Source organism: Oncorhynchus masou, chromosome 24, assembly GCF_036934945.1.
Source record: "Oncorhynchus masou masou isolate Uvic2021 chromosome 24, UVic_Omas_1.1, whole genome shotgun sequence".
NCBI classification, from domain to species: domain Eukaryota; kingdom Metazoa; phylum Chordata; class Actinopteri; order Salmoniformes; family Salmonidae; genus Oncorhynchus; species Oncorhynchus masou.
In genome coordinates, this window is record NC_088235.1 from 103,149,412 (window position 1) to 103,167,606 (window position 18,195).

At 45.3% G+C, this 18,195-nt stretch overlaps 1 protein-coding gene across 1 annotated transcript in view; it reads right to left on the bottom strand.

Annotated features, from left to right (window-relative positions):
• ror1 (receptor tyrosine kinase-like orphan receptor 1) overlaps positions 1-18,195 on the bottom strand; it is a 324,788-nt gene that overhangs the window by 111,439 nt on the left and 195,154 nt on the right. Inside the window, exon 4 of the mRNA XM_064932991.1 lies at positions 17,096-17,132. Within this exon, the coding sequence (XP_064789063.1) occupies positions 17,096-17,132 (37 nt within the window). The remainder of the gene's footprint in view (positions 1-17,095; positions 17,133-18,195) is intronic.

Genomic DNA, 18,195 nt, shown 5'->3' on the forward strand with positions numbered 1-18,195 from the left:
CAAAACAGGAACATTTTACATCTGGCTAAAACTCAATAAGGAAATGATCTCAACAGAGAAAAATGTCCTCGTGTGTGCTCTATATCCCCCAATAGTATCCCCATACTTTAACAATGACAGCTTTTCCATCCTCGAGGGAGAGATCAACCATTTCCAGGCCCAGGGACATGTACTAGTCTGTGGCGACCTAAATGCCAGAACAGGACATGATCCTGAGGCTCTTAGCACACAGGGGGACAAACACCTACCTGGAGGTGACCACATTCCCTCCCAAACATGCCCCCCTAGACACAACTATGACAAAACAACCAACAAAAACAGATTACAACTAGTGCACCTCTAGATAAATTCCTGGACAAAATGTTCCACTGTAATAGTGAAGGTGGAAACTTTGCAGTAGAACATATAAACCGTATATTTGACCTCTCAGCTTCCCTATTAAATCTAAAATGTTCAAGCAGACAACCTAAGAAAATGAACAACAATGACAAATCGTTTGATGAAGAATGCAAAAACCTAAGAAAGAAATTGAGGAACCTATCCAAACAAAAACATAGAGACCCAGACAACCTGAGCCTTCACTATGGTGAAACACTAAAACAATCTAGAAATACAATAAGAACAGCACGTCAAAAATCAGCTCAATGTGATCGAAGAATCTATAGAATCTAACGACTTCTGGGAAAATTGGAACACACTAAACAAACAACAACACGAAGAGTTAACTGTCCAAAACAGAGCTGTATAGATAAACCACTGCTCCAATCCTTGTGGCGCTATAACAAGGAACAAAGAACAAAAACATATACATGATCAAATCCAAATCTTAGAATCAACTATTAAAGACTATCAGAACCCACTGGATTCTCCAATTACAGTGCATTCGGAAAGTATTCAGACCCCTTAACTTTCTCCACATTTTGTTACATTACAGCCTCATTCTAAATTTTTTTTTTTTTTTTAATGTTTCCCTCAATCTACACACCATACCCCATAATGACGAAGCAAAAACAGGTTTTTACACATTTTTGCTAAGTTATATATACACTGCTCAAAAAAATAAAGGGAACACTTCAACAACACAATGTAACTCCAAGTCAATCACACTTCTGTGAAATCAAACTGTCCACTTAGGAAGCAACACTGATTGACAATAAATTTCACATGCTTTTGTGCAAATGGAATAGACAACAGGTGGAAATTATAGGTGGGGACCACAGACCACTTCTCAGTTCCTATGCTTCCTGGCTGATGTTTTGGTCACTTTTGAATGCTGGCGGTGCTTTCACTCTAGTGGTAGCATAAGACGGAGTCTACAACCCACACAAGTGGCTCAGGTAGTGCAGCTCATCCAGGATGGCACATCAATGCGAGCTGTGGCAAGGAGGTTTGCTGTGTCTGTCAGCGTAGTGTCCAGAGCATGGAGGCGCTACCAGGAGACAGGCCAGTACATCCGGAGATGTGGAGGAGGCCGTAGGAGGGCAACAACCCAGCAGCAGGACCACTACCTCCGCCTTTGTGCAAGGAGGAGCACTGCCAGAGCCCTGCAAAATTACCTCCAGCAGGCCACAAATGTGCATGTGTCTGCTCAAACGGTCAGGAACAGACTCCATGAGGGTGGTAATGAGGGCCCGATGTCCACAGGTGGGGGTTGTGCTTACAGCCCAACACCGTGCAAGACGTTTGGCATTTGCCAGAGAACACCAAGATTAGCAAATTTGCTACTGGCGCCCTGTGCTCTTCACAGATGAAAGCAGGTTCACACTGAGCACGTGACAGACGTGACAGAGTCTGGAGACGCCGTGGAGAACGTTCTGCTGCCTACAACATCCTCCAGCATGACCGGTTTGGCGGTGGGTCAGTCATGGTGTGGGGTGGCATTTCTTTGGGGGGCCGCACAGCCCTCCATGTGCTCGCTAGAGGTAGCCTGACTGCCATTAGGTACCGAGATGAGATCCTCAGACCCCTTGTGAGACCATATGCTGGTGCGGTTGGTCCTGGGTTCCTCCTAATGCAAGACAATGCTAGACCTCATGTGGCTGGAGTGTGTCAGCAGTTCCTGCAAGAGGAAGGCATTGATGCTATGGACTGGCCCGCCCGTTCCCCAGACCTGAATCCAATTGAGCACATCTGGGACATCATGTCTCGCTCCATCCACCAACGCCACGTTGCACCACAGACTGTCCAGGAGTTGGCGGATGCTTTAGTCCAGGTCTAGGAGGAGATCCCTCAGGAGACCATCCGCCACCTCATCAGGAGCATGCCCAGGCGTTGTAGGGAGGTCATACAGGCACGTGGAGGCCACACACACTACTGAGCCTCATTTTGACTTGTTTTCAGGACATTACATCAAAGTTGGATCAGCCTATAGTGTGGTTTTCCACTTTAATTTTGAGTGTGACTCCAAATCCAGACCTCCATGGGTTGATACATTTGATTTCCATTGATAATTTTTGTGTGATTTTGTTGTCAGCACATTCAACTATGTAATTCAGATCTAGGATGTGTTATTTTAGTGTTCCCTTTATTTTTTTGAGCAGTGTAAAAAAAATACATTTAAATAAGTATTCAGACCCTTTGCTATGAGACTCGAAATTGAGCTCAGGTGCATCCTGTTTCCATTGATCATCCTTGAGATGTTTCTACAACTTGATTGGAATCCACCTGTGGTAAATTCAATTAATTGGGCATGATTTGGAAAGGCACACACCTGTCTACATAAGGACCCACAGTTGGGACTGTGTCAGCATGTCAGAGCAAAAAACAAGCCATAAGGTCGAAGGAATTGTCAGTAGAGCTCTGAGACAGGATTGTATCGAGGCACAGATCTGGGGAAGGGTACCAAAAAAATGTCTGCAGCATTGAATGTCCATAAGAACACAAGAAGTTTGGAACTACTAAGATTCTTCCTAGAGCTGGCCGCCTGGCCAATCTGAACAATCGGGGGAGAAGGGACATGGTCAGGTAGGTGACCAGGAACCCGATGGTCAATCTGACAGAGCTCCAGAGTTCCTCTGTGGAGATGGGAGAATCTTGCAAAAGGGCAACCAGCTCTGCAGCACTCCACCAATCAGGCCTTTATGGTAGAGTGGCCAGATAGAAGTCACTCCTCAGTAAAAGGCACAAGACAGACCACTTGGAGTTTGCCAAAAGACACATAAAGGAATCTCATAACATGAGAAACAAGATTCTCTGGTCTGATAAAACCAAGACTGAACTCTTTGGCCTGAATGCCAAGCGTCACATCTGAAGGAAACCAGGCACCTCTCATCACCTGGCCAATACCATCCTTACGGTGAAGCATGGTGGTGGCAGCATCATGCTGTGGGGATGTTTTTCAGTGACAGGGATTGGAAGAAGTCAGGATCGAGGGAAAGATGAATGGAGCAAAGTACAGAGATCCTTGATTAAAACCTGTGCCAGAGCATTCTGGACTTCCGACTGGGGTGAAGGTTCACCTTCCAACAGGACAACGACCCTAAGCACACAGCAAAGACAACACAGGAGTTGCTTCGGGACAAGTCTCTGACTGTTCTTGAGTGGACCAGCCAGAGCCCGGATTTGAACCAGATCGAGTCCGGTTTTAGACATGAAAATAGCTGTGCAGCGTAACAATGTACTGAGCAAATGTTAAATTGGCTTTTTACCAAATTACTGTACGACAGACCACGTATTCACCCAGCACACCCTAATTGACAAACAGACAAACCAAAAACAATGCCAAATTATTCTCATACTTTGTTGATTTCCAAAAAGCTTTTAACCTTTTTGGGATAGGGGGCAGCATTTTCACTTTTGGATGAATAGCGTGCCCATAGTGAACTGCCTCCTACTCTTTCCCAGATGCTAATATATGCATATTATTATTAGTATTGGATATAAAACACTCTGAAGTTTCTAAAACTGTTTGAATAATGTCTGTGAGTATAACAGAACTCATATAGCAGGCAAAAACCTGAGAAAAATCCAACCAGGAAGTGGGACATCTGAGGTTTGTAGTTTTTCAAAGCTTTTTCAAGGCCTAACGAATACACATTGTTGCAAAGTTGCACTTCCTATGGCTTCCACTGGATGTCAAGGGGCTCATGAGACCTCTTTGAGTCAGTGGTCTGGCAGAGTGCCTTGGTCTCATGATGCGCGCTCCCAACAGAGTTACCTCTCGTTCCATTGCTTTTCTTCAGACAAAGGAATTCTCCGGTTGGAACATTATTGATGTTTTATGTTAAAAACATACTAAAGATTGATTCCATACATTGTTTGACATGTTTCTAAAGGACTGTATAACGTAACTTTTAGAGTTTTTGTCTGGACGAAGTGCCTGCACCTCATGAAGATGGATTACTGGGCTGAACACGCTAACAACAAGTGGCTATTTGGACATAAATGATGGACTTTATGGAACAAATCAGTAATTTATTGTGGAACTGAGATTCCTGGGAGTGCCTTCTGATGAAGATCATCAAAGGTAAGTGAATATTTATGGTGTTATTTCTAACTTTGTTGACTCCAAAATGGCGGATATTCCTCTGGCTGTTTTGGGATCTGTGCGCCGTTCTCAGATTATGCTTTTTCCGCAAAGTTAAAAAACAATCTGACACAGAGGTTGCATTAAGGAGAAGTCTATATTTAATTCTGTGAATAACAGTTGTATCTTTTGTCAATGTTTATTATGAGTACTTCTGCAAAATCACCAGATGTTTTGGAATCAAAACACGCGCCAATGTAAACTGAGATTTTTGGATATAAATATGCACATTATCGAACAAAACATACATGTATTTTGTAACATGATGTCCTATGAGTGTCATCTGATGAAGATCATCAAAGATTAGTGATTAATTTGATCTATATTTCTGCTTTTTGTGACTCCTATCTTTGGCTGGAAAAATGGCTGTGTGCTTTTTTGACTTGGCTATGACCTAACATAATCATATGTTGTGCTTTCGCTGTAAATCATTTTTGAAATTGGACACGATGGGTAGATTAACAAGATGTTTATCTTTCATTTGTTGTATTGGACTTATTAATGTGTGACAGTTACATAATATTTTTTTTAAATATTATTGAATTCCGCGCGCAGCCTTTTCAGCGGAATGTTGTCGAGGGGTTCCACCTGCCCTAGAAAGGTTAACTCAATTTGGAATGAGGGTCTGCTATACAAATTGATGGAAAGCAATGTTTGGGGAAAAACATACAACATGTACACAAACAACAAGTGTGTGGTTAAAATTGGCAAAAAAACACATTTCTTTCCCCAGATTTGTGGGGTGAGACAGGGATGCAGCTTGAGCCCCACCCTCTTTAACATATACATCAACGAATTGGTGAGGGCACTAGATCAGTCTGCAGCACCCGGCCTCACCCTACTAGACTTTGAAGTCAAATGTCTAATGTTTGCTGATGATCTGGTGCTTCTGTCCCCAACCAAGGAGGGCCTAGAGCAGCACCTAGATATTTTGCACAGATTCTGTCAGACCCCAGGGCCCTGACAGTAAATCTCAGTAAGACTAAAATAAAGGTGTTTGAAAAAGGTCCAGGAATACAAATTTACAAATTCCATCTTGACATCGTTGCCCTAGAGTACACAAAAAACAATACATTCCTCGGCCTAAACATCAGCATGCCCCAAGGGTCAATACTGGGGTCCCTCCTGTTCTGCCTGTACATTAATGATCTGCCTTCTGTCTGTACTGGGTCTGAAGTTCAAATGTATGCAGATGATACAGTGATATATGTGCATGCAAAGAGCAAACAACAAGCTGCACAAGAACTCACTACTGTAATGTTCCAGGTTACAAAGTGGCTCAGTGACTCGTGTTTGCATCTCAATGTGAAAAAAACTGTTTGCATGTTCTTCACAAAGAAGATGCCACTGAACCAGATGTCTATGTGTCAGGGGAGAAGCTCCAGGTAGTATCTGATTTTAAGTACTTTGGCATCATACTTGATTCCAACCTCTATTAAAAAGCATGTGAAAAAGGTAATTCAAATAACCAAATTCAACCTAGCTAATTTCCGATTTATATGAAATTGTTTGACTACAGAGGTTGCAAAACTGTACTTCAAATCTATGATACTCCCCCACTTAACATACTGCTTGACTAGTTGGGCCCAAGCTTGCTGTACAACATTAAGACATATTCAGTCTGTCTACAAACAGGCTCTCAAAGTGCTTGATAGGAAGTCCAATAGCCATCATCACTGTTACATCCTCAGAAAGCATGAGATCCTGAGTTGGGAAAATCTTGTGCAATACACCGATGCATGTCTTGTATTCAAGATCTTAAAGGCTCCCCCTCCACTCAGTATTTTTGTTAAACAGAAAACCCAAACATATGGCAGCAGATCCACAAGGTCTGCCATGAGAGGTGACTGTATAGTTCCCTTAAGGAAAAGCACCTTTAGTAAATCCGTTTTCTCTGTGAGAGTTTCCCATGTCTGGAATACACTGCCATCAGACACACATAACTGCACCACATATCACACTTTCACAAAATGCTTGAAAACATGGCTAAAGGTCAATCAGACTTGTGAACATGGTCCCTAGCTGTGTATTGCCACTTTCCATGTTAGCTGTTGTCTGCAGCTTGTTGCTTTTATGAATTTTGTCTTGCTGCTTTTTGTCCTATGTTGCTATGTCTGTATGCTGTCTTGCTTGTCCTATGTTGCTATTGTCTATATTGTAATTGTTTTTAATAAGCTAGCCAGGGACTGCGGTTGAAAATGAGCCGGCTGGCTAAAACCGGCACTTTTACTGAAACGTTGATTAATGTGCACTGTCCCCGTAAAAATAAAATAAACTCAAACATCCACAAAGCTGTGAACGATCTGAGAGCCAAGGCAAGAAGGGCCTTCTACGCCATCAAAAGGAACATCAAATTTGACATACCAGTTAGGTTCTGACTAAAAATACTTGAATCAGTTATAGAACCAACCACCAACCAAGAATTCAAAAAATGTGACAAACACCTGATTGAGACTCTGCATGCGGAATTATGAAAAAATATTTTCAGTGTACAATGTAAAACACCAAATAATGCAGGCAGAGCAGAACTAGGCTGATACCCGCTAATGAACAAAATCCAGAAAAAAGCTGTTAAAATCTACAACCACCTAAAAGGAAGTGATTCCCAAACCCTCCATAACAAAGCCATCACCTACAGAGAGATGAACCCGGAAAAGAGTCCCCTAAGCAAGCTGGTCCTGGGGATTTATTCACAAACAGATCCCCAGGACAGCGACACAATTAGACCCAACCAAATCATGAAAAAATAAAAAGATAATTACTTGACACATTAGAAAGAATTAACAAAATAACTGAGAAAAATGGAATGCTATATTTGGCACTAAACAGAATGACAGAATATCTGACCACTGTGACAGACCCAATATTAAGGAAAGTTTTGACTATGTACAGACTCAGTGAGCATAGCCTTGCTATTGAGAAAGGCCGCCGTAGGCAGACATGGCTCTCAAGAGAAGATAGGCTAGGCTATGTGCACCCTGACCACAAAATGAGATGGATACTGAGCTGCACTTCCTAGCTGCACTTCCTTCCCTGGGGTGGCAGGGTAGCCTAGTGGTTAGAGCGGTGGACTCGTAACCGGAAGGTTGCGAGTTCAAACCCCCGAGCTGACAAGGTAAAAATCTTTTGTTCTGCCCCTGAACAGGCAGTTAACCCACTGTTCCCAGGCCGTCATTGAAAATAATAATGTGTTCTTAACTGACTTACCTGTTTAAATAAAGGTAAAATAAAACCTCCTGCCAAATGTATGACCATATTAGAGACACATTTCCCTCAGATTACACAGACCCACAAAGAATTTGAATACAAATCCAATTTTGATAAACTCCCATATTGGGTGAAATTCCACAGTGTGCCATCACAGCAGCAAGACTTGTGACCTGTTGCCACAAGAAAAGGGAAACCAGTGAAGAACGAACACCATTGTCAATAAATCCCATATTTATGTTTATTTATTTTCCCTTTTGTACTTTAATCATTTGCACATCATTACAACACTGTATATAGCCGTAATATGACATTTGAAATGTCTCTATTCCTTTGGAACTTGAGTGTAATGTTTACTGTTCATTTTTGTATTGTTTATTTCACTTTTGTGTATTATCTATTTCACTTGCTTTGGCAATGTAAACCTATGTTTCCCATACCAATAAAGCCCCTTGGATTGAATTGAGAGAAAGCGAGAGAGCAGGAGAGAGAAAGAGAGAGAGGAGTAGGATCTCCAAACTGGAGGTGGGGAAAGCAGAAGACAGGAGATGAAAAGAGAGACATAGGAGTGAGAGAGGGAGAGAAAGATATAGACAGAAAGAGGAGAGAGAGATAGGAGAGAAGGGGATCTGGTCTTCGTTAAAACCCCTCTCTCTCTTATCCTGCCATACGAGGTGGGTGGGGTTGGTGAAGGGAAGGAAGGGAAGAGTGGGGAAAAAAGCACTCATATTTTTGTAATTGCTTTTTACAGCGCTGAGAGAAATGTCCTGCTCTAGTTGAGAGGGAAAAAGCTTTGGGAAAGTTAAACAGGTCTGACAGTGGTATTAATCTTTTTTAAACAGCAGACAACACTGTACTATAAACACAGGCTTAGACGCCGGGCTTTTGGTCTGTACAGGAGATAGATGCTTGTAGAAAGGGTGCTCACCACGTTTCATATATTCATACACACCAACCAATTCAAGGCGGTATACATCACCCTGTATCTTAATAGGAACATCTCAGACCAGAAATCTGGTCGCTTTACATTTAACTGATGCTCTGTTGATAAGGTAAAACCTATGGCTACAGTTTCACCCAATATTCATTTGGGTCAATTTCATGAAAGAGGCTTGTTCTCTGAGGCCTTTGTGGTTATATTTACAGCATTCCTAAACATCAGGAAGACAGAATGAAAGAATGAACATACTCTTTCTCTTGTTCTCTCTCCATGTCTCCCACCCCTCCCTCTCTCTACCCGTAGTTCTTTGGGTTCTAGTCTCCACTCTTTCAGCCTTACTTGTGGAGACAACCTTCTATTAAGTATTAAGTATTTTACAGGCATTTCACTACACCCGCAATAACATCTGCTAAACATGTGTATGTGTCAAATAACATTTGATTTGAAGTGTATGATCTCTGTCTGTTTAGAGTTAAATCTTGGATCTCTCAGTCCTAATCTGAGGTGAATACTGCAACCCAAAGGCCATGATCAAAGAGCATACACAACCAAGTGTTAATGACACTCACCATCTTCCATTCCCCACTAACACTGTTTTTTCTTCTGTTTTTTTCTCTCCCCCTCTCTCTCCTGCTCTCTTTTCCTGAAGAAGGAGGGTGGTTGGTGTAAGGAGGCTGCTCGATGCTCCAGGAGCTAATTTTGGAAAACAGAGCCATTTTTCCCACTCGTGTGTTTGTTCTGGCCTGTGAAAACATCTCTGAAGAGAGGGAGCTAGGGAGGGAAGGAGGGAACTAGGGAGGGAGGAGAGAGGTGTGAGGCCAGGCGCCCGTAGCTGCCAACATGACTGACAACCAGTCGCTGCCACAACGGGCGTCATTGTCCCCCCCCTTCCTATACATCATCCCAAGGATTGTGTTACCGCAGATTCCAGGTGGTCCCTGTAAAGGAACTCACGTAAAAGAATAAGCAGAGAAAACATTAAGCAGTTATTAAAAGCTGTGAATGAACAGCTCTAACGCCATGTTACATGGTACAAGTAGACAGGGAGGCAGGCAGACAGGCAGGCAGGCAGGCAGGCAGACAGGCAGGTAGACAGGCAGGTAGACAGGCAGGCAGGCAGGCAGGCAGGTAGACAAGCAGACAGGCAGGCAGGCAGGTAGACAAGCAGACAGGCAGGCAGACAGACAGACAGACAGACAGACAGACAGACAGACAGACAGGCAGGCAGGCAGGCAGACAGGCAGGCAGGCAGACAGGTAGGCAGGCAGACAAGCAGACAGGCAGGCAGGCAGACAGGCAGACAGACAGGCAGACAGGCTGGCAGACAGGCAGGCAGACAGAAAGACAGGCTGGCAGGTAGACAGGCAGGCAGACAGGCAGGTAAACAGGCAGGCAGACAGGCAGGCAGGCAGGGCTCACAGAGCAGATGAGGGTCAAACGGGACATGGACAGGAAGGAGAAAGGAGTTCAGCATGTTTTAACTGTCCCCCTGATACATGGACCTGTACAGGTGTGGCTAATTGACCAGGGGTTCTCAAAGTGGGGTCCGAGGTACTGCAGTGGGTCCGCGGCCAGATCTCAAAATATATACAAAATAAATCTAAAAAATAAAAACATAATTTACATAAAACATGTTTTATGAATATTACTAACAACAGATTAAACTAATTTTGGCCAAGGGATCTGTAGAATAAGTTTAGAGGGTACAATACAATACAATGCAATGTAATAATATTAAAGGAGCTATATGTAATATTTTTGCCTTGTAATTTCAGACATTGTCCATAATATATCTACAGTAATAGTGGAATGATAGTGTTTTTTATTGGGTACACACAAAATTCTAATGAGATTTGCTGGCCCCAGTCAATGTGACAACAAGAGACGGTCCATCTTTTGGTGACCAATAAGAAGGCTGCACCATTAGAAGCAATTTTGTGTTGGAGGGGGGTATTATGAAACACTATCATTCCACTGTTACTGTAGGTATATTTACAATTCATGTTCTTAAGCCAGGGCAACATGGGCCTGGGAGGCTCACGGGGATATATGGTATTCACACTACTCCACTAATTATACATTTTTTAACTCAATACTTCTTGTATTCCCCTTAAAATGTTTGTTTTTTTTAAACCTAAATGCCCTGTAATTTAAGATTTAGAACTGAAATGTTTTCTCTCTGCCTCATCGCAAAATATGTAGAATTGCAGGAAATTAGCTTGAAAACTGCAACATATTTGCTCCATCCCAGGGTCCAAAACGTATTTTTATTTTTTATTTATTTATCCGTTATTTTACCAGGTAAGTTGACTGAGAACACGTTCTCATTTGCAGCAACGACCTGGGGAATAGTTACAGGGGAGAGGAGGGGGATGAATGAGCCAAATGGAAGCTGGGGATGATTAGGTGACCGTGATGGTTTGAGGGCCAGATTGGGAATTTAGCCATGACACCAGGGTTAACACCCCTACTCTTACGATAAGTGCCATGGGATCTTTAATGACCTCAAAGAGTCAGGACACCCGTTTAACGTCCCATGCGAAAGACGGCACCCTACACAGGGCAGTGTCCCCAATCACTGCCTTGGGGCACTTAGTTTGTCTGGACTGCCAAAATCATAGTAAAACTCCATTTATGTCACTCAAGTTCTGTTCTGATTATGAAGGGGTCCCCAGCCCCCAAAAGTTTGAGAAGCCCTGTCCTAAGCCATCCAACAGCACAGTGTTGACCCCACTCGCCTCCCTGCGGACCTGGCATCCTTTCACTCCCTCCTCTCTACATTTTCCTCCTCTGTTCTGCTGCTAAAGCCACTTTCTACCACTCTAAATTCCAAGCATCTGCCTCTAACCCTAGGAAGCTCTTTGCCACCTTCTCCTCCCTCCTGAATCCTCCTCCCCCTCTGCAGATGACTTCGTCAACCATTTTGAAAAGAAGGTCGACGACATCCGATCCTCGTTTGCTAAGTCAAACGACACCGCTGGTTCTGCTCACACTGCCCTACCCTGTGCTCTGACGTCTTTCTCCCCTCTCTCTCAGATGAAATCTCGCTTCTTGTGACGGCCGGCCGCCCAACAACCTGCCCGCTTGACCCTATCCCCTCCTCTCTTCTCCAGACCATTTCCGGAGACCTTCTCCCTTACCTCACCTCGCTCATCAACTCATCCCTGACCGCTGGCTACGTCCCTTCCGTCTTCAAGAGAGCGAGAGTTGCACCCCTTCTGAAAAAACCTACACTCGATCCCTCCGATGTCAACAACTACAGACCAGTATCCCTTCTTTCTTTTCTCTCCAAAACTCTTGAACGTGCCGTCCTTGGCCAGCTCTCCCGCTATCTCTCTCAGAATGACCTTCTTGATCCAAATCAGTCAGGTTTCAAGACTAGTCATTCAACTGAGACTGCTCTTCTCTGTATCACGGAGGCACTCCGCACTGCTAAAGCTAACTCTCCTCTCCTCTGCTCTCATCCTTCTAGACCTATCGGCTGCCTTCGATACTGTGAACCATCAGATCCTCCTCTCCACCCTCTCCGAGTTGGGCATCTCCGGCGCGGCCCACGCTTGGATTGCGTCCTACCTGACAGGTCGCTCCTACCAGGTGGCGTGGCGAGAATCTGTCTCCTCGCCACGCGCTCACCACTGGTGTCCCCCAGGGCTCTGTTCTAGGCCCTCTCCTATTCTCGCTATACACCAAGTCACTTGGCTCTGTCATAACCTCACATGGTCTCTCCTATCATTGCTATGCAGACGACACACAATTAATCTTCTCCTTTCCCCTTCTGATGACCAGGTGGCGAATCGCATCTCTGCATGTCTGGCAGACATATCAGTGTGGATGACGGATCACCACCTCAAGCTGAACCTCGGCAAGACGGAGCTGCTCTTCCTCCCGGGGAAGGACTGCCTGTTCCATGATCTCGCCATCACGGTTGACAACTCCATTGTGTCCTCCTCCCAGAGCGCTAAGAACCTTGGCGTGATCCTGGACAACACCCTGTCGTTCTCAACTAACATCAAGGCGGTGGCCCGTTCCTGTAGGTTTATGCTCTACAACATCCGCAGAGTACGACCCTGCCTCACACAGGAAGCGGCGCAGGTCCTAATCCAGGCACTTGTCATCTCCCGTCTGGATTACTGCAACTCGCTGTTGGCTGGGCTCCCTGCCTGTGCCATTAAACCCTACAACTCATCCAGAACGCCGCAGCCCGTCTGGTGTTCAACCTTCCCAAGTTCTCTCACGTCACCCCGCTCCTCCGCCCTCTCCACTGGCTTCCAGTTGAAGCTCGCATCCGCTACAAGACCATGGTGCTTGCCTACGGAGCTGTGAGGAACGGCACCGCAGTACCTCCAGGCTCTGATCAGGCCCTACACCCAAACAAGGGCACTGCGTTCATCCACCTCTGGCCTGCTCGCTCCCTACCACTGAGGAAGCACAGTTCCCGCTCAGCCCAGTCAAAACTGTTCGCGGCTCTGGCCCCCCAATGGTGGAACAAACTCCCTCACGACGCCAGGACAGCGGAGTCAATCACCACCTTCCGGAGACACCTGAAACCCCACCTCTTCAAGGAATACCTAGGATAGGATAAAGTAATCCTTCTCACCCCCCCCTTAAATGATTTAGATGCACTATTGTAAAGTGGCTGTTCCACTGATGTCAGAAGGTGAATTCACCAATTTGTAAGTCGCTCTGGATAAGAGCGTCTGCTAAATGACTTAAATGTAATGTAATGTAATGTATGTGTTGACCCTCAGGGTTCCATGTTTGGATGTCCGCCCATCTAATTACCATAACATTGACAGCAGGACTAAAATGTTCCAGCCCCTGTCTGTCTCTCCTGTATTCCTTATCCCCTCTCTCTTTCTTGACTTTCTCTCCATCTGTTTGTATCTCTGATTCTCCAGCTCACTCTCACCCCTCACTTCCTTTAACTGTCTCACCCCTCACTTCCTCTATCACACACCCCTCCTTCTCTCCATGACATGTCCAGCTGTGGCAGAGCTGAGGTCAGGTCTGGTCTGATCAAAGCCACAGTGTAATGTACACAGGGACGGCTGGCCACTGGGGTGTGGGCTGAAGTGCTGTGGGCTCTGGGTCTATCTGTGGCTGGCCTACTTGACATATCCAGGCCAGGGCATAAATATGACATACATTAGTGTCCACCATCTAAACCCCACCAGACCAGCATATGCATACAGAAAAACTACTGGGCAAAGACCAAGTACCCCCATCAGTGACCACTAAAAACCTACAGGGAGGAAAACCAAAGCGCAAACCCTATGGGAAAACTATACATCTTTCCCTGACCACAAAAGCAACAACTAGGAGCCTCAGTCAGTCTTACTCCAGCTAAACCAGGTGCTTCTCTACCCAGTCCACCTCCACAACCATGACTGACATTTTGACACATCAATAGAAAATACCAAAACAACCTCAGAGGCCGTCACATGCCACATGCCAAAATTAGCTGACCCCATCTCCCTAATGTAGGTCTGCCCTGCCGCCCCTCTGACAGCTAATCAGCTGACAATGACACTAATGACGACCAACAGGGCTCATCCCCGGCCCCTGGCCCCAGTCAAAAGAGGCCATGTGCTGTGTGATTTAATGAAAGGCCATAATGACTGTGTTTAAACCAAATGAGTCCAGCTTTATCCTGCAATGCCGCCTGGGCCGACCAGCTGATTGTAGCCTATGCACAGAGGCAGGTCCTGGTGCTGTGGACTTCAATCAACATTAACATGCTCTGGTGCGTGGCCAGAGGGGAGAGTTGGCTGAGTCTCAGAGAGGGGCTGTGAGGGAGAAAATACACTTCACATCACCTCCTGAGAGGTCATCTAGAGAAAGACAGCACAATATGGGAAGAAAGTTTTGCAGGATATTTCAGCAACACGTAAATAAAAACAAATTGTATGGCAGAAATAAACTCTGCAAAAAAAGAAACGTCCTCTCACTGTCAACTGCGTTATTTTCAGCAAATTTAACATGTGTAAATATGTGTATGAACATAGCAAGATTCAACAACTGAGACATAAACTGAAGTTCCACAGACATGTGACTAACAGAAATTGAATAATGTGTCACTGAACAAAGGGGGGGGGGGGGGGTCAAAATCAAAAGTAACAGTCAGTATCTGGTGTGGCCACCAGCTGCATTAAGTACTGCAGTGCATCTCCGCCTCATGGACTGCACCAGATTTGGCCGTTCTTGCTGTCTTCCACCAAGGCACCTGCAACTTCCTGGACATTTCTGGGGGAATGGCCCTAGCCCTCACCCTCTGATCCAACAGGTCCCAGACTACTGGGTTCTTCACTGGCCATGGCAGAACACTGACATTCCTGTCTTGCAGGAAATCACGCACAGAACGAACAGTTTGGCTGGTGGCATTGCCAATTCTGGAGGGTCATGTCAGGATGAGCCTGCAGGAAGGGTACCACATGAGGGAGGAGGATGTCTTCCCTGTAATGCACAGTGTTGAGATTGCCTGCAATGAAAACAAGCTCATTCTGATGATGCTGTGACAGACCATGACGGAGCCTCCACCTCCAAATCGATCCCACTCCAGAGTACAAGCCTAGGTGTAACGCTCATTCCTTCGACAATAAACGCAAATCCGACCATCACCCTGGTGAGACAAAACCGTGACTTGTCAGTGAATAGCTCTTTTTGCCAGTCCTGTCTGATCCAGCAACGGTGGGTTTGTGCCCATAGGCGACGTTGTTGCCGGTGATGTCTGGTGAGGACCTGCCTTACACACAGGCCTACAAGCCCTCAGTCCAGCCTCTCTCAGCCTATTGCGGACAGTCTGAGCACTGATGGAGGGATTGTGCATTCCTGGTGTAACTCGGGCAGTTGTTGTTGCAATCCTGTACCTGTCCCGCAGGTGTGATGTTCGGATGTACCAATCCTGTCCAGGTGTTGTTACATGTGGTCTGCCATTGCGAGGACAATCAGCTGCCCGTCTTGTCTCCCTGTAGCGCTGTCTTAGGCGTCTCACAGTACGGACATTGCAATTTATTGCCTTGGCCACATCAGCAGTCCTCCTGCCTCCTTGCAGCATGTAAAGCACGTTCACGCAGATGAGCAGGGACCCTGGGCATCTTTCTTTTGGTGTTTTTCAGAGTCAGTAGAAATGCCTCTTTAGTGTCCTAAGTTTTCATAACTGTGACCTTAATTGCCTACCGTCAGTAAGTGTTAAACCCTTTTCAATGAAGATCTGTGAAGTTATTTGGATTTTTACTAATTAACTTTGAAAGACAGGGTCCTGAAAAAGTGACGTTTCTTTTTATGCTGAGTTTAGTTGTGTGAGACCATGTACTGTAAGTGTGTATGTGTGTGTCTTTCTGTGTGTGTCTCGCTCTGTGTGTGTGTCTCTGTGTGTGTGTGTGTGTGTGTGTGTGTGTGTGTGTGTGTGTGTGTGTGTGTCTGTGGTTGTGGCTGTGTGAATTTCCCCATCATGCCAACCTGTTTGATGTTCCAATATACCCTGCCTTTTCCATGGAATATGGCTCGCTGCCTTGACATTGTACGTTTGTGTATGTGTGTGGAATATGGCTTGCTGCCTTGATGTTGTCATTGAGGAAAAATCCCCTTCCTTGGAACCAAAGAGATTGAAACTATAGAAAACAACATGCACATTTCTCCTATACAACTTCAGAGAGCTCTAAAGCAAACATCGATAATTCGATTTACTCTGTATACATGTATGTTTGCCAGTTAATAAACCATTGAGTAAATTAACTCTCACTCCATATCCACATCACAGGACAGTCTACAGGAGAACGTGTTGAAATGAGGACACACAGATAGTTCAGAGGGTCCTAACACAGACTAGTGAACCAGGAGGAAAGTACACCATGGAAAGGGAGGATGGAGAGAGGATGAGCAGGAGGAAGAGGGACAGGAGGAGCAGGAGGAGTAGAAAGTCCAGTACAGTACAGTAGAGATGAGATCTGGTGATAAGATGCCTGTTCTCATTCTACTGTACCCTAAGCTGTCTCTACTCCACCCCTATCTATTTACACTCAATCTATCTGACACAAGAGTCACACATCTACTTGAAGCAGCATCATCTTTAGAGGTTTGAGAAGAGTTCACACTAAGGGAACCTGATCTGTCAATGATTCAGAGAAAAATCCGCAAGCTTTCCTCTGTCAAGCTCTGAAGTCCATAAGAAGTCCATATAGTATGTGGCTGACGTGAAAAAGCCTTGGCCAGCCATCATGGAAACACTTTTCCTTTCACAACTATTAACTCATCACTTTATTTAACAACCTTTCCCCACGTTCTATCACATTAATAATTAGCTATCATCTCATTCATGTCTTCAGAGGTTTCTATCTTTCTTCCCCTCTCTATCTGTTTGTAAAGGGAGCCAGTGTTGGGTTGTGGTTAGTAAAAAATGGATGGACAGAATTGTTTTAACTTACGGATAGGGCCTCCCTGGCATTGGTGTCGGGAGTGGATCTGGAAGAGAGGACAGGGATGATTTAAATAACAGGGGTAACAATTGTTACCAGACATCTTCACCATAGCTGCTAGAGCCATGCAGCCTAGCTCTGGCCCCAACCACATGTTACCAGACATCTACTCCATAGCTGCTAGAGCCATGCAGCCTAGCTCTGGCCCCAACCACATGTTACCAGACATGTTATAGCCAGAGCATCTAGCTCCCCAACCACATGTTACCAGACATCTTCTCCAGAGCCATGCAGCCTAGCTCTGGCCCCAACCACATGTTACCAGACATCTTCTCCATAGCTGCTAGAGCCATGCAGCCTAGCTCTGGCTAAACCACATGTTACCAGACATCTACTCCATAGCTGCTAGAGCCATGCAGCCTAGCTCTGGCCATGCAGCCTAAACCACATGTTACCAGACATCTTCTAAACCCATAGCATCTTCTCCATAGCTGCTAGAGCCATGCAGCCTCTGGCTAAACCACATGTTACCAGACATCTATAGCTGCTAGAGCCATGCAGCCTAGCCACATGTTACCAGACATCTGGCTAAATGCCACGGCCCCAACCACATGTTACCAGACATCTTCTCCATAGCTGCTAGAGCCATGCAGCCTAACCACATGCTCTGGCCCCAACCACATGTTACCAGACATCTTCTCCATAGCTGCTAGAGCCATGCAGCCTAGCTCTGGCTAAACCACATGTTACCAGACATCTTCTCCATAGCTGCTAGAGCCATGCAGCTCTGGCTAAACCACATGTTACTCTCTTCTCCATAGCTGCCCATGCAACCACATGTTACCAGACATCTCCTCCATAGCTGCTAGAGCCATGCAGCCTAGCTCTGGCCCCAACCACATGTTACCAGACATCTTCTCCATAGCTGCTAGAGCCATGCAGCCTAGCTCTGGCCCCAACCACATGTTACCAGACATCTTCTCCATAGCTGCTAGAGCCATGCAGCCTAGCTCTGGCTAAACCACATGTTACCAGACATCTTCTCCATAGCTGCTAGAGCCATGCAGCCTAGCTCTGGCTAAACCACATGTTACCAGACATCTTCTCCA